This window comes from Eubalaena glacialis, chromosome 9 (genome assembly GCF_028564815.1).
Source record: "Eubalaena glacialis isolate mEubGla1 chromosome 9, mEubGla1.1.hap2.+ XY, whole genome shotgun sequence".
NCBI classification, from domain to species: Eukaryota; Metazoa; Chordata; class Mammalia; order Artiodactyla; family Balaenidae; genus Eubalaena; species Eubalaena glacialis.
Genome location: NC_083724.1, coordinates 12,854,410 through 12,870,925, shown reverse-complemented (window position 1 = coordinate 12,870,925; position 16,516 = coordinate 12,854,410). Strand labels below are relative to the sequence as shown.

The window sequence follows — 16,516 nt, the reverse complement described above, 5'->3', positions numbered from 1 at the left end:
TACACATAGAAAAAAGGCTGGATATAAATAAAGCAAAATATTAATAATGGCTGCCTCTGGAATACATATACTTGTATATGCTTTTGATTGTCTCATTTATACTTCTCCATACCTCTCAAATTTTTGACAATGAACATACATTACTTTTCTTCCAAGGAAAAAAAATGTAAGTATACCTCTAAGGTACTGGAGGTTTCAGTTGTAGAATTTCCAGTATTATTGCTTGAGTTTGAAGACACTGTTTCATTTTTGCCTTCATTATCTGACTTTTCATCGGAACTCATACATTCAATATCTGCATCAAAGCCCGTTGGGTATCCCATTGCCTGCAGTACCTGTACAAATTACATTAAGATTCAGTTTTATTCAAACACCAGACACCACAGAGAATAGATGAAATATTGAGAACAACAGTTTCAAACCCACAACATTTGAAACCATGAAACACCCTGCAGAAAGAGAAAGATGGTGCTAAATCTATAAATCCTTGGTTAAAAAAGTTTTACCTACCAGAGTGTCACCATGGAAAATGGGGGAAACCTCCTCAGAGTAATTAGGTTTAAATAACGGATAACAGAAATGCAAACCTGAGGCTACTCTGGGTTCATTTAATTTGGAGATGAGAGGTAGAGAAACAGAATAGCCAAGTTCAACCAGTGAGATGAGGGGGAAAGTAAAATTGCACACTATGAAAAGTACACTAGGCTAGAAAGGAAAACACCTGATGGTCTAACTCTTTATTTCTCCTCTGGTCCTCAGTTTTTCAATTTGCAAAACAGGAAGACTGATTAATTGACCTCTAAGTTCTATGACTCAATCCAATAGGGGAAATTAGCACAGAAGGGAAATCAAGGAGTTTTCTTTACCTTGGAGCCAATATGCCTGTTAATTACAAAATTACATCTGAAGCTTTCTACTATCCATCCCTTTGGCTTTCCACTTAAACCATAATCGAGACCTGAAAGAAAAGATTCAGTCTCCAGGTTTATTCTCTACCACTAAGTGAACCAGGAACAAGTTTAGGTTTGTATCTCCATCCCTGCCTCTCAAGGCCCGGTTACATTATGGCTTCCCCCAATGTTCACTCTTCTTATATTTCTACTCATGCCTGGCGTTTCTCATCTTTTTTAAAATACAGTTTTCAGAACAGTGTGTGTGTTTGTGTGTTTTGTACACCTTTTAATATCTCCTTCCAGGTTAAACTGCTTTTTAGATGTTTGCAGAAGAATATGTGCACTAGCATTTTTATAAGCCTCTATCAAACTGGTTGACATTGCATTGTCAGTTACTGACTTAAAGGTCTGTACCAGAACTAGGTTCCTAAAGATCCCTATATTTGTTTTAGCTTTTGACTAATGTTTAAAGTTGCTGGAGTGTAAAAGCAACAGCATATTTCTTTATAAGCCCAACTATACCCAATAGGTGTCTCAAAAAACTGTTACGGCTGCCACACAAATGAGAAGCCAAACAGCCTAGCCTTTATAAACAATGGCATTCTGTGCAAAGGATTCTGCCAATATAAATAAAATATTACTCTAAACAAAAAATGGGCAGAAGTAGACTTCTGTACCTAGAGAACTTGAAATTAATTCACCCAATTCATATGGAGAACTTGGCATTCTGTTGAACGTTTCAAATCGTAAATAAATTCCTTATATTCATTGGGAGTAAGGCCAAGAATACTTCTGTAACATCGTAAGTTCTAAGAGTACTCAGGTAGGACTTCACACTAAGTACACTAACATCGTTTGCTTATACCCTTGTCAATATTTATAAAGAAAACACCTTCTCCACTGCCTGAGTCCCGCAAATATGCTCTCCCTAAGAAATCGCGTCTCAGAAGGAATAGTTATCAGTCTGGAGTTAACACCAGGCTAACACAGGCTGCAAGTCAAAAGCCAAGAGTCCCAAAGAAATTTGATTTGTTTACTCCAAAAAAAACTAAAGACACACAGTTTCCCAATTTAATACAGACAGTTAAAAGTCTAATGTGAATTATTTAACACCACTTCTCTCTGCCCTTTTCTCACATATCAGATTCATTTATTGTTTTTGTAGCAACATATTTCGATACATCTATAAATATTTTATATAACTGATGGATAATCTCAAAGGATATTAGAAGTGCACTTGCAATACAGCACAACTAACAAAAACTTTTCAAATTATTTTTCTATGAACACATATTCTAAGATTATTAACTAACATATGCTACAGAAGTAAAAAGAAAAAAATATGGAGTTTTTGGACCTCTAGATCCAGCTTGTTTGGAATCAATATTAAGGCCATGATTCTTCCTGCAGCATGAAGAGGGGCCTATAAAATATGTCTCACCTCCTTTCATGCAAGATGCATCCTTCTATTAAGGACCATAACCCTCTATTTACTTTACCATGTTGCACCATGCAATGTTTCTGCCCACCTTCACCATTTGACTGTTGGTAAAAAAGTGTATTTTACTCTTTTCCACGAAGTTTGAATCCTGTTTTATCTCTGATTATAATTAACACTTGTTTCTGCAAGATTAGCAAAATGATGACAATTGATGAAGTTCTGTAATGGGCACATGGATGTGTACTGCATTATTCTACTTCATGTTTGAAAATTCTCGTAATAAAAAGTTTAAAAAACATATATTAAGGCCAAAAAAACTGGTATACCAAAGAAAAGTGAGTTTCAAATGTCTGGCAAACAAATCAAACCTAATAAACGCATCAATTGAGCTGAAAAATCACAAAATGATTCTTGGAAACAAGGTGACTGGAAAATCCAGGGTAACCATGCCTGTTTTCTCCTGGACAGGGGTCGAGGCTGAGAAAGTTGATACCCTCAAAGACAAGGGGCCAAGAGTGAAAACATGCAGCACACCCTACCCCATGGCTCTCCACTCAGGAGAAAGTCATATTCGTGGCTTCCGCACAGTAGAGAGCCAATGGCTCCGGAACCTCTGCAGAGGGGCTTTACCCCTTGTCCCCTTCAGCCGATCTTTTCCCCACAATGATTAAGATTCTTTTCATGGAATATGGCTGATTATGTCCTTAAAGGTGTCCTTTGTGAGGGACAGTCAGGAAAAAGGACTAGAGGAGGAAAGGGAAGACTGGCCACTAATCTTCATCATTTTAGGGTACGTGCTGCTGGGCAGCCACGCTCCTCCTTCTGTTCTTATGTCATAGACAGTGAATTGATATTGATATTTCAAAAGCTTTCTGGGTCAGATGCTAGAGAACTTATATCCAAATTTGTGACTCATTCTCAGCATACTTTACAGCTAAGTTATTAAACTGTATTTTTAGCCTTATTCCTAAATTCACTTTTTCCCTCATTCTTAGTTTTCTTTTTCTGCCTCATTTTAAACTCATACTATTGCAACATACTTAAAAAGTACCCCTTTTGTAAACAACATAACATTCTGTCCTATAATTTTACAGCTGAGTTATTATTTTTCTGCATTGTGCTTATTACTACCTGACAAATAACTGACCCATTTGTATATCCCGCTGTCTTTCTCCCCATTCTATCCTCACTAGAATGCAAGCTCCAGGAGGGCAAGGACTTTATTTTGATCACTGCTGTATCCTTAGCATCTAGGATAATGTTTGCATCTACATTAATAATACTTGCAAACTGGAATGACTATGAAAACAGACCAATTACATCTTATGTCATACTGTAACATAACAGAACTTTTCTTTAGTGAAAAGTGATCTTCCATCTACTTGATCTTTGACATTTTCGCATTTGTCTGCAAGAGGTCAAATGTAGTCATGGAGAGATTCCAATATTTAAGAATTTTCTATAAACCTATATGCATAATTGACTGGTTCAATCGTGGATCTTATTCTCTATGGAAATATTCTGAAATACAGAAAAGGCACCACAGGCAAAAAAAACACATTAAATTTATTTATGACAGAAAAAATCTGCAAACAGCAAAATATCCAATGATAGGGGAATGTTTAAACAAACAATAGTACATCTATATCATGTTAATCATACAGCCATTAAAAATTATTTATGAAGATTTTAATAACATAGAAAAACACTGATGACATGTGAAATGAAAAAAAAAAAAAACAAAATCAGAGCATAAAACTACATATACACTGTGAGCTCAACCTAAAAAAAAGAAACAGAAAAAGACTGGAAGTATATACTATATACAAATATTAATGAACTGCCTCAGAGATAAGCAACCAACACAGTTTTTATTTTTTTACTTTTTTGTGTTTTGCAAATTTTATATGATCAACACATTTTATAACCAAAAAAAGAAGAGTTTTGTGATCCAGAGGTGACAAAAGACTGTATGTTATTGTCATTAAAATCTTGAAAAATTCTGTTAATTTATTATAGATAAACAAGCACCTTATTTACAACATAAAATAACAAAGCACTGTTGAGTAAAAGAAATACTGTACCTTCACTGCTACGTGAAGTTTTGCTGTTTTCTTGGATGGTCCTGAGGCTTCATATGTTGTACCATCCACATCTACAGACATTGTGAAGACTGGGGCATGGACAGGGCCAGACTGAGATAAGAGCTTATATTGAAGCCCAGGCCTGATCTGATTTAGCCTCATTAGTGCATTCATAAGGTCTATTGCTTTGCTATCCAGAACTGTAAGAGAAAGAGGAGTAAGATCAGAAGTTAGACCATTTTGCTTTAATCTATGTTTCTGTAGGTTCCTAGTGACCACTATAAATTCAGATTTTAAAAAGAATTTCAAAACGCACATATAAATTAACTTCACTTCGTAAGTAATTCTAAAATTACTGCTTAAATAATTATGCTAACATCATTGTAAAAGTAATATGCATTACCATAGCTATATGTTAATTTTAGTTTGTCAGTATATTTTAAGCAAATGATGCTTGGAAACAAAAGTTATTCAATCAGTTTCTTAAAACTCCAATTCAAATCAATCAAATTCTTCACTCTTTAATTTTTATTTTCCTGAGACATAAATCCTTTCTAGTTGACATCTATAAGAATAAAGATTTTACACACTTTTCCTTAAGTTTCGTTTCATCTTCTTATTGGGATCTTTATCATCCCCTAATCCATCTTCAAATGGCCTCTTCAGAGCTGAAGACCCAGCACCTGAACAATTACAAGAGATTCATTATCAGTCAAAACAATGATTCTACTTACTCTACCAAATGTGACTAATATATTCAGGAAGGAAAAATCTTAGGAATCACAAGGACCATAAGACCCTTTCACTGATCAATTAAATATTTATAATCTTGTAATAGCAAAAAGTTTTAAGTGAATCTTTATGAAACAATATTATCCCTTTTTATAAATATTTATTTTCCCATTTATTCACATATACACATACAAATATCTATGCATAATATTCAGATCTGTATATGCACAAACAGAAAAAAGTCTGGAAAGATATGTATCAAAATGTTAAAGGTGGTTATCTCTGGCAGTAAGATTTATTTTCACTTATGTCTCTTCAAATATTTCTATAAGTTCACATTTATTATACTATTAATTTTTTTTTTTTTTTTTTTAAAGGGTTGTGCACCAGGTTGTATCCACCAAATGTACCTTTTCACCAGCCCCTTAGACTGGGGTGGTGTAAGGATTTGTTGCTTGTTTTGTTTTGTTTTTAACTTTGGGTTTATTTATTTATTTATTTATGGTTGTGTTGGGTCTTCGTTTCTGTGCGAGGGCTTTCTCTAGTTGCGGCAAGTGTGGGCCACTCTTCATCGCAGTGCGCGGGCCTCTCATTATCGCGGCCTCTCTTGTTGCGGAGCACAGGCTCCAGACGCGCAGGCTCAGCAATTGCGGCTCACGGGCCTAGTTGCTCCGCGGCATGTGGGATCCTCCCAGACCAGGGCTCGAACCCGTGTCCCCTGCATTGGCAGGCAGATTCTCAACCACTGCGCCACCAGGGAAGCCCCTACACTATTAATTTTTAAAGTCCACATGTTAAATCTTATGCTTACGGAAATATGATTATTTCTCATACTATGACATATTCTTCTGTCTGCCTGTTCAAATTTCTATTCAAGGTTTTATTTACAGTTCATCTTCCCCATGAAGTTTTCTTCAGTTTCCCTCTCATCTCAACTTTTTAGAAGAGTTTCTATGGTATCAGAAATATAAAGTGTCATACGTAGTCTTGTGTCATTGCCTATTTCATATACAGAGACCTTGTGTTTCCTTAGTGTTCTATGAAGGTCAAAGATATTTTCTCCTTGTCTGTATCTTATAAACTATCTAACATAAGACTCAGAAACAACATAATGGGTATGGAACAAAAACTAACTGAACTAATATTAATCTGTTTCTTAGATAAAGCAGCTAGTTAATAATGCCATCAAGACATAAGGCAGGAGCTTTGCTGTCCAAGATAAAAACAATCAGAGAAACGCTCATCAACCTGTCCAAGTACTACTTTAAAGAACTCTGTGTTTTCAGCGTAAAAGTTGGTTGTTGGGTTTTTCCTAAAGGAAAGTTATGCTCAAAAGATTCATGCCATAAGATTTCCAGATACTTCTTAGTGAAACCTTGTAATAACACTGAGATTAACTACATATTCTCTGATCATCAAGATTTATTGTCCCTTGGGGTAAACACTGACTTCAGCATTTGCTTGAGTCAATACTTACCACTCAGGTCAATCAATCTTGATGTGCTCTCTTCAACAGAAGGCAATATCTGCTTATATCTGCTTAGTATTGTATTTCATTTGCATTACATAAAACTGTGAGTTTGCCAGTCTCCCAGAATGCAGTCTTTAAGAGATAAAGTTAAAAAGGAACAACATCTATTCAATCACTCTCCCACTCATTAAGTTACATTAAAAGCTGCTCCCTGATTGCCTGGAATTCACCAGATGGCTTAGACATATGGATCTATTCTCTAAATCCTCCAGCTACGTGAATAGAGCTTCATGGATTAAGCTTCCTTCTACCATCCCTGCCCTTGGATAAGGGCTGTAAAATCTGGAGCTAATCATAATAGTAATGGGGGGGAGCGGGGGGGTGGGGGGATGGGCTTGTGTTACAAAAAGCAAGTTGTTTTCAACATCTACAGTATCTAGAAACAAGAAGTGACCATTTCAGAGGCAACAATTCTTAAAAACAATAGGTGAAGGCTTACCATATGCCTGGCACTGTTCTTAATACCTTATATGAATTAATTTATTTAAGCCTCACAAGCACCCTATGAAGCCTGTACTTTCATCATCCTCATTACAATTTCATTCATGTATTCATCCAGCAACAAATATTAATAGTTTTTCTATGTTCAGGACAATTTTAGGTGCTGGACATATAACAGAGAACAAAACAACGTCCCTGTTCTTAAAGAGTTTGCATCTGGTGGTGGAGACTAAGCCCAACATGTCATATGGTCCCGAGCACAATGGAGAAAAATAAGAGGCTTAAGGAGGAGGATGTGTTGCTATTTTTTTTACATGTGATGCCCATCAGAAAAGTATCACTTATAGATAAGGTAGCTTTCTGAAGAAGATCTAAAGAAAGTAAAAGAGTAAGCTATTCCGCTATTTGGGGAAAGAGCCCCAGGAAGAGAGAACATCAAGTACAAAGGTCTTAAGGCAGGAACATGCTAAGACATAGCATACAGGCCTGAGTGGTTGGAGTGGCGTGACAAGGACGGGACAGGAGCAGAAGATGAGCAGGAGCAGTAGCTCTCAACCTTAGCTGCCACTGATTCACCAGAGGAACTTCTGCAAAATACACAAGTTCCACTTCTGGTATGAGAAAGTAAGTCAATTGAAATAGATGAGAGCAACCAGAATAGGTGGACCAAATGTCTGTTCCTGGGCAACAAAGAATTATAGAGCCAAGATCCGAGAGACAAAGGAAACCCTGCTCTGGGGGCCACATTTCCCCTGGGGGTATCTTCCACATCCAGAAAAAGCCACTAAGAACTGAACAGAGCACCTCAGGCACCCAGGTCTCAGGGGTCAAAAACTGGACTTTAAGGACCTTCAAAAGGGGAAGGCCTGGTGAATTCCCCACGCTGTGGGTTGGGCCTCTGCAATGCCACATGCTAGAAGTAAATGAAGTAGAAATAGTCTGGATCTCACAAGGACTGAAACCCACCTTCAAATCACCTTAATCCCTGATTGCATTAATATGATCCAGATTGCCAATTCCACTAGTCATCTCCCAGAAACAAATACAAATCCTCCCTGGAGCACTATATCATTACTCTAGGCTTTAATTCCCTCCAAAATTTTTAAATTTAAGTCTCCATCACTCAAAACAAAAACAAAACACAGGTACATGAGAAGACAAGATACTGTGATCAAAAATCATGAGAAGCAGCAGAAAACAGAAACAGATCCCAAAGAGACCCAGATGATGAAGCATTCTTTCAGAAACAAACTTTATTAAAAAGAATGATTAGGATGCTCAAAAAGAAAAGAAAAAATCAAGAAGAATTTGTGGCAGAAAATCTGAAACTATAAAAGAGCCAAAATTGTAGAAATTAAAAACTGGCAGACCTGCAAGGGGAAACAGACGATCCACAATAGAGGGGAATTGGCATACCTCTCTCAGCAATTAAGAGAACAAGTTAAAAAAAAAAAAAAAATGTGTGTGTGTGTGTGTCTGTGTCTGTGTGTATACAGGTATATAAGATTTGAACAACACAATGAACAAATGTGACCTGACATGTAAAGAATATTCTGGCTCTACCACCTACAGAATATACATACTTTTCAAAGTATGAATCATTTATAAAAACTGACCATGTGCTGAGCCATAAATGAAGTTTCAAGAACCACCAAAGGAAAAAAATCACACAAAGCATGTTCTCAGATCACAGTAGAATAAATGAGCTCAAAAATAAGGAGATAACAGACTTCCCTGGTGGCGCAGTGGTTAAGAATCCGCCTGCCAATGCAGGGGACACGGGTTCGAGCCCTGGTCCGGGAAGATCCCACATGCCACAGAGCAACTAAGCCTGTGAGCCGCAACTACTGAGCCTGCGCTCTAGAGCCCACAAGCCACAACTACTGAGCCTGCGTGCCACAACTTTTGAAGCCTGTGCGCCTAGAGCACTTGCTCCGCAACGAGAAGCCACTGCCATAAGAAGTCCGTGCACCGCGACAAAGGGTAGTCCCTGCTCACCACAACTAGAAAGCCCGCGTGCAGCAACAAAGACCCAACGCAGCCAAAAATAGAAAAATAAATTAATTTAAAAAATAAAAAAAATAAAGAGATAACTAAAAAATCCTCATTTGCCTGGAAATTAAGCAATGACATCGAAATGGCTTACATGTCAAAGAACTGATAACAGGAAAATTAAAAAATAGTTTTAACTAACTGATAATGAAAATGCTAATGTAAAAAGAGTATAAAGCACATAAATCTGGGCATAAAGGAAAACTTAGTCTTAATAGTATATATGATAACATAAGAGGCTTAAAAAAAACGCCAATCATGTATTCATCTATTTCAAAACATTTAAAAAAGAACAGCAAATTAAACCCAAAAAAGGTAGTGAGGAAAAACAAAGGATAAGAGCAGAAATCAATGAAATAAAATACAAGCATATACCAGGAGACAATCAACAAAATCAAAAGTTGATTTCTTTTTAAAGACTAAACAAACTGATAAACCTCTAGTGAGAGCGATCAGAAAAAAAGGAGGTACAAAACGTATAAGAGAGGACATCAATACTGCAGACAATAAAAAGATAAAAGGATCTTATAAATTAGTTTATTTTTAAATTTAGATTAAATGGACAAATTCCTAGAAAACACAATTTACCAAAACTCTCATAAGAAGATAGTTCGATGCCTATTAAGGAAATTAGATCCATAATTTAAAACCTTCCCTTAAAGAAAACCTCATGACCAAATGGCTTCACTGATAAATTCTTCCAAACATTTAAGGAAGAAATAACATCAATCTTACACACACTCTTCCAAGGAACAGAAAAAGAAGGATGGACACTTCCCAACTCATAAGACCCGCATAACCTTAGAACCAAAACTTGATGAAACATTTCAACAAAGGAAAACTGCTGGCTAATCTAACACACAAAAATCTACGTTTTTGTGTATTGCTCACAAAAACCTACACAAGATTGTTCACAGCACCTTTATTTGTAATAGCCCAAAACTGGAGACAAACAAAATGTCCTACAATAGGTGTATGGTTAAACCAAACTCTGACTCATTCATGCCACGGAATCCTACTTAACAGCAAAAAGGAACAAAACTATTGACACATGCCAACAACTTGGATGGGCCACAAGGGCATTATGCTGAGTGGGGGGATGAGGATCTCAAAAGATCACATAATGATAACTTCATTGACATAAAATCCTTGAAATAACAAAATTATAGAGATGGAGAGAAGTTAGTGGTTTCCAAGGCTTGGGGATGACTGTGGGAAGAGGAATGGTGTTACTATAAAGGGGCAGCATAAATGAGATCTTTGTGGTGATGAAATAGTTCTGTGTCTTGATTGCTATGGTGGTTACACAAACCTACACATGTGATAAAATGGCATAAAACCTATACACACATTGTATAAACGTCAATTTCTTGGTTTCCATGTTCTCCTATAGTTGCATAAGATGTAACCATTGGGAGAAACCAGGCGAAGGGTCCACGGGACCTCTCTGTACTATCTTTGCAACTTCCTATGAATCTGTAATTATAGATAAAATGTTAAGGGGAACAAAAAGAGACTGCTGCTTTGTTGAGAACAGACAAGAGGGGCAAGGAAGACCAGATAGGGAAGATACTGCAATAACAAGGGTAAGAGATGACAGTAGTTTAGGCCAGGATGGTAGCAGTGAAGAAATTAAACAAATAGCTGAATACTGGACACACTTTGAAAGTAAAACAGCCAGGATTTGCTGATGGTTTGGATATGGATGAAAGAAAGAGAAGATTCAAGGGTGAAGGTTTTTGGCCTGAGCACAGAGATGCATAGAGTTTCCAAAGACTGGGATGGTGATAACTATGGAAAGAACAGATGAGAAGTAGAGTAAGGACAGGACATCTTAAGTTTGAGATGTCTGTTAGACATCCGTGTGGAGACAGTGAGGAGGCACTTGGATAGCTGGGGCTGAGGTCAAGGGCTGGGAGTCTAGAGTGAAGACATACATTTGGGAATCTTCACTGAATAGAAGGTACTTCAAGACAAGAGACTAGATAAGATCTCCTAAAGAGTCTAAATGGGTGTAAATAAAGAGAAATGGTCTGAGGCCTGTACCCTGGGATACTAATATTCAGATATCAGGAAGATGAGGAAAAACAAAGACAGCTGAGGAAAGGGCAGTGGGATAGCAGACCCAAGATAAAGTAATGACCTAGAGGTCAAAAAAAAGTAGTATTTCACGCCAGAAGAAGTGTCTTACGGACTTCCCTGGTGGCGCAGTGGTTAAGAATCTGCCTGCCAATGCAGGGGACACGGGTTCGAGCCCTGGTCCGGGAAGATCCCACGTGCCGCAGAGCAACTAAGCACATGCACCACAACTACTGAGCCTGCACTCTAGGGCCCGCGAGCCACAACTACTGAGCACGCGAGCCACAACTACTGAGCACGCGTGCCACAACTACTGAAGCTGGCGCGCCTAGAGCTCGTGCTCCGCAACAAGAGAAGCCACCGCAGTGAGACGCCCACGCACCGCAACGAAGCGTAGCCCCTGCTCGCCGCAACTAGAGAAAGCCTGTGCACAGCAACGAAGACCCAACACAGCCAGAAATAAATAAATACATAAATTTATTTTAAAAAAAAAGAAAGAAAAAGTGTCTGACAGTACCAAATGTTGTTGAGGATACAGAACAACAGGAACTTTCATACACTGCTGGTGGGAATATAAATTGCTATATATACCACTTCCTAGGTCATATACTGGCCCAAAGTAACTCCTGGACCTATACTCCAAGAGGCATGAATAAGAAGGCTCCCACCCTTCTTGTGGGTGGCTGCCAAAAAATAAAAAGAATCCTAATGTCCTTCAAAAGCACAAAGGAGGGCTTCCCTGGTGGCGCAGTGGTTGAGAATCTGCCTGCTAACGCAGCGGACACAGGTTCGAGCCCTGGTCTGGGAAGATCCCACATGCCGCGGAGCAACTAGGCCCGTGAGCCACAACTACTGAGCCTGCGCTCCGCAACAAGAGAGGCCGCGATAGTGAGAGGCCCGCGCACCGCGATGAAGAGTGGCCCCCGCTTGCCACAACTGGAGAAAGCCCTCGCACAGAAACGAAGACCCAACACAGCCAAAAATAAATAAATTAATTAATTAATTTTTTTAAAAAAGAACCTCTGCTTAAAAAAAAAAAAAAAAAGCACAAAGGATAAGTTGTAGTATATTCATAATGGATACTATATAGGTGTAAAAATGCACTATAGCTATATGCAGTAACATGAATATATCCCAAACAATGCTGGACAGACGTCAGTCACAAAAGATTAAACTCAGTATGATTCCATTTCTATAAAGTTCTAGGCAATATCCAATTAAATTGTTTAAAAAAGCACACAAAGGTGGAAAAGCTTTAAAGAAAATCAAGGAAACGATTATCAAAAAATCAGGAATCGTAGTTCATGGGGCAGGGAGGTGATGTACAGGATAAATAAATGGCTTCTGAGAAGGTGACAATGTTCCGTTTCTTAACTAGGATGGTGATTATATGGAATTGTTAAATAATTACTTGTTTTTAAATTTATTTATTTATTTTTGGCTGTGTCGGGTCTTTGTTGCTGCGTGGGGGTTTTCTCTAGTTGCGGCGAGCAGGGGCTACTCTTCGTTGAGGTGCGCGGGCTTCTCATTGCGGTGGCTTCTCTTGTTGTGGAGCACGGGCTCTAGGCGTGCAGGCTTCAGTAGTTGCGGCTCGCGGGCTGTAAAGCACAGGCTCAGCAGTTGTGGTGCACAGGCTTAGTTGCTCCGTGGCATGTGAGATCTTCCCGGACCAGGGCTCAAACCAATGTCCCCTGCATTGTCAGGTGAATTCTTAACCACTGTGCCACCAGGGAAGCCCAAAATAAATACTTTTTAAATGATACATATTTTATACTTTTCTATATATGTGCTATATCTCATAACTAAATATAGCAGAAATAAGTGTTCATCTGTGTCCAATGTTGCTGAAAAGCTGCCTAAGATGAGTACTGAAAGCTAACCACTGAACGTAATAACGTGAAGGTCACAGGAGAGACTTAGGTAGAGTGACGAGGAAGAAAGGCTGATTAGAATAAGTTTTTTTTTTTAATTAATTAATTTATTTATTTTTGGCTGCGTTGGGTCTTCGTTGCCGTGCGCGGGCTTTCTCTAGTTGCGGTGAGTGGGGGCCACTCTCCGTTGCGGTGCGCGGGCTTCTCACTGTGGTGGCTTCTCTTGTTGCGGAGCACAGGATCTAGGAGTGAGGGCTTCAGTAGTTGCGGCATGTGGGCTCAACAGTTGTGGCTCGTGGGCTCTAGAGCGCAGGCTCAGTAGTTGTGGCGCACGGGCTTAGTTGCTCTGCGGCATGTGGGATCTTCCCGGACCAGGGCTCAAACCCGTGTCCCCTGCACTGGCAGGCAGATTCTTAACAACTGCGCCGCCAGGGAAGCCCCTAGAATAAGCTTTAAAGGAAGTGTGCAAAAGGAGAAAGAAACAATAGGCCACTCTTTCTGAAAGTACTGCTATAAAGGGGAGCAGAGAAATGGGACCCTGTTGGAGGAAGCTGCAGAATCAAGGGGGAGTTAAGCTTTGTCTTTCAAATGCGAGGCATTATAGCAGGTTTTTATGCTGATGAGAATGATCCAGTAGAAAAGCAGAAAAGGAGGAAATGATGCTGATGAGAAAAGAAAGAACTGCTAGAATAATGTCCATTTGTAGACAAAAGGGAATGTGATATAGTGGACAAGTAGAACGGCTGGTCTTTATTCAGTCAAGGGAGGGAAAGCAAAGCACATGAGTACTTCCAGCAAATAAGGTCATCAGATGAGAGGGAAGGCTGGGGAGGGAAGTGTGAAATGACACAAGATTTGCAACAGTTGTCTAGGAAAACTGGGCAACTCTAGACTTTACAGGATGATTTCCAGCCAACACAAACAGTCTACTTAAGGTTAATGTCTGAAACTTAAAGGGAAAACAGTTAAGATGACTATGTATTTTTTTCTCCAATGATGTCCAACAACCTGGTGTAGGCACACAGTTGGATTTCAACCAGAGTTGCCAGGAGGAGAGGATCAACAAAGTGAAGGTATATGCTAGGACGTGATCATTAATGACGGACCACGTGAATATAAGCAGAAAAGGGACAGAAGTGAGAACATGAGGAAGGAGAGGGACTATGAAATTTAACAGAATCAGTGGTGAGGTTCAAGAATTGGAGCAGGAGTACTGCTCCTGACAGTATGATGATGAGAGGTGGTTTACAAAGTGGGATTCTTGAGAATGAATTAGGGAGAAGGCACAGGTACAGTTACTGAAGACAAGGTCTAGGATATGTCCACAGAATGGGCACCTGAGGTAAGGTAGAAGACAAGGTATTTGTGGGAGAGGAAGTCAAGGAATTAAGAAGTCAAAATTCTGAAAAAAAAAAAAATCATCTAAATGCATATTGAAATCACCAAGAATTCTAAGAATAAAGTTTAAAAGCAAATGTCAGGAGGCTAGGTGGTAAAAACATGAAAGTATGAGGAAGACTGCAGCAAGTGTCTGGAGGCAATGACCTTGGCTCCCTCATCTTATAGCTAAGGCACAGAATGGGTAGGTAACCTGCCCAAGTCATGCAGCTAGTAACTGACAGGGCTCAAATGGAAACACCAACTGTCTGGTTCTATTTTAAGCTATAAATTGACAGACCAGCAGTTCCCAAACTCTTGAGAAAGACTGTTGATGTTAAAAAAAAAAAAAAAACTAAGTCACGTTAACAATAGATATACTTTTACTATCTAGAGAAAGAAAAAATACAAAACCAAAAGAACTGCTATGAATTCAGTGACTGAAATAAAATTTTTCATTATTAACCATAAGAATCTACACATATATTTGAAATACATTTATTCAATCATTTATTATATATTTATTCAGTCATTCAATCCAGAGACATGGCTATGTGAATCTCTTTCAAAAATTCTTTGCTGCTGTGTGAGCACCCTCTGGAAGAAAATAGCTTTCATTCCACAACATTTCTTGAGCATTGGTTTTATAATAGTTATGTGGTGAGGTCTGGAGGATTCCTTACCCTTGAGGAGTTTACAGTGTAAGGCAGTGATTCTCAAACTTTTCAGTATCAGGACCACTTTACCCTCTTAAAAAATTATTGAGCACCCAAAAAACTTTGTTTTGTGGGTAATATCTATCAATATTTAGCATATTAGAAATTAAAACAAAAAAATTTTAATGCAATATACAAAAAATTTCATTAGCCATCAGAGTGACGATGCCATCACAGGTCATATACAGCTTCTTGACAACTGTACACTCATGAAAGACAGAGTGGAAAGGGTGAAAAAACAAAGCCTTAGTATTATTATGAAATAATTTTGATCTGGTGGACTCCCTGAAAAGTCTTTAGACCCACTGGAATTCCAGTGTTTAAATAAATAGATTGGGCCATTGCACTATTTTTGTCACATAAAAATTATCAGAATAATATCATTTGTGGTAGGTGGGTTGTCCCAGGTGAAAATATGGTGTTAAACATCCCACCTTCTAGTATAAATAGAGATGAAGGAAGGAAGGAAGGAAGGAAGGAAGGAAGGAAGGGAGGGAGGGAGGAATGTTTTTTGTGGCATAATGAGAAGAGTAAGTGGATTTGCATTTGAGTATCTACTGTTTCCAGGCACTGAATTGAGCATTTTAATCTGACAACAGCCAATAAGGTTGGAATAATATCAGTACATAAAGTGATGAACTAATCGCTCAAGAGCTAAAGCTAGTAAGCAGGGGGGCTATGACTGGAACCAGGTCGCACTGACGCTAACGCCTGTGCTCTTCCTGCTGAAACTCTAATCTGAGTTCACACAGACTAGTACAAATGGAAGACAGTCCTGAATTTTCCAATACACTTTTCTCCTCCTCTATGTTTTTGTTTTCTCTTTCTTGGTTACATAACACTTCCAATTATGACAAGATCATCAAACTGATGAGTGACCGTGACAACGTCTCCTCCTCGTTTGTGACTTTTCTCTTCGCCTCAGACCAGCGGTTCTCAAAGTGTTGTCCCTAAGTCTATGCAGTAATGGAATCTGATCAACAAAGCCAAATGAGTTCGTCACTAATAAGAATAAATGAGGGCTTCCCTGGTGGCGCAGTGGTTGAGAATCTGCCTGCCAATGCAGGGGACACGGGTTCGAGCCCTGGTCTGGGAGGATCCCACATGCCGCGGAGTGACTGGGCCCGTGAGCCACAATTGCTGAGCTTGCGCGTCTGGAGCCTGTGCTCCGCAACAAGGGAGGCCGCGATAGTGAGAGGCCCGCGCACCGTGATGAAGAGTGGCCCCCACTTGCCACAACTAGAGAAGGCCCTCGCACATAAATGAAGACCCAACACAGCCATAAATAAATAAATTTAA

The 16,516-nt window shown here is 38.9% G+C and overlaps 1 protein-coding gene across 5 annotated transcripts in view; it reads right to left on the bottom strand.

Moving 5' to 3' along the window:
• Positions 1–16,516, bottom strand: part of STRBP (spermatid perinuclear RNA binding protein) — a 183,727-nt gene that overhangs the window by 16,621 nt on the left and 150,590 nt on the right. For all 5 annotated transcript variants that reach the window (XM_061199958.1, XM_061199960.1, XM_061199956.1 and 2 more), the window contains exons 11-13: positions 5,009–5,101; positions 4,419–4,618; positions 177–335 (exon numbers count right to left, since the gene is read on the bottom strand). In XM_061199958.1, the coding sequence (XP_061055941.1) occupies positions 177–335; positions 4,419–4,618; positions 5,009–5,101 (452 nt within the window). The remainder of the gene's footprint in view (positions 1–176; positions 336–4,418; positions 4,619–5,008; positions 5,102–16,516) is intronic.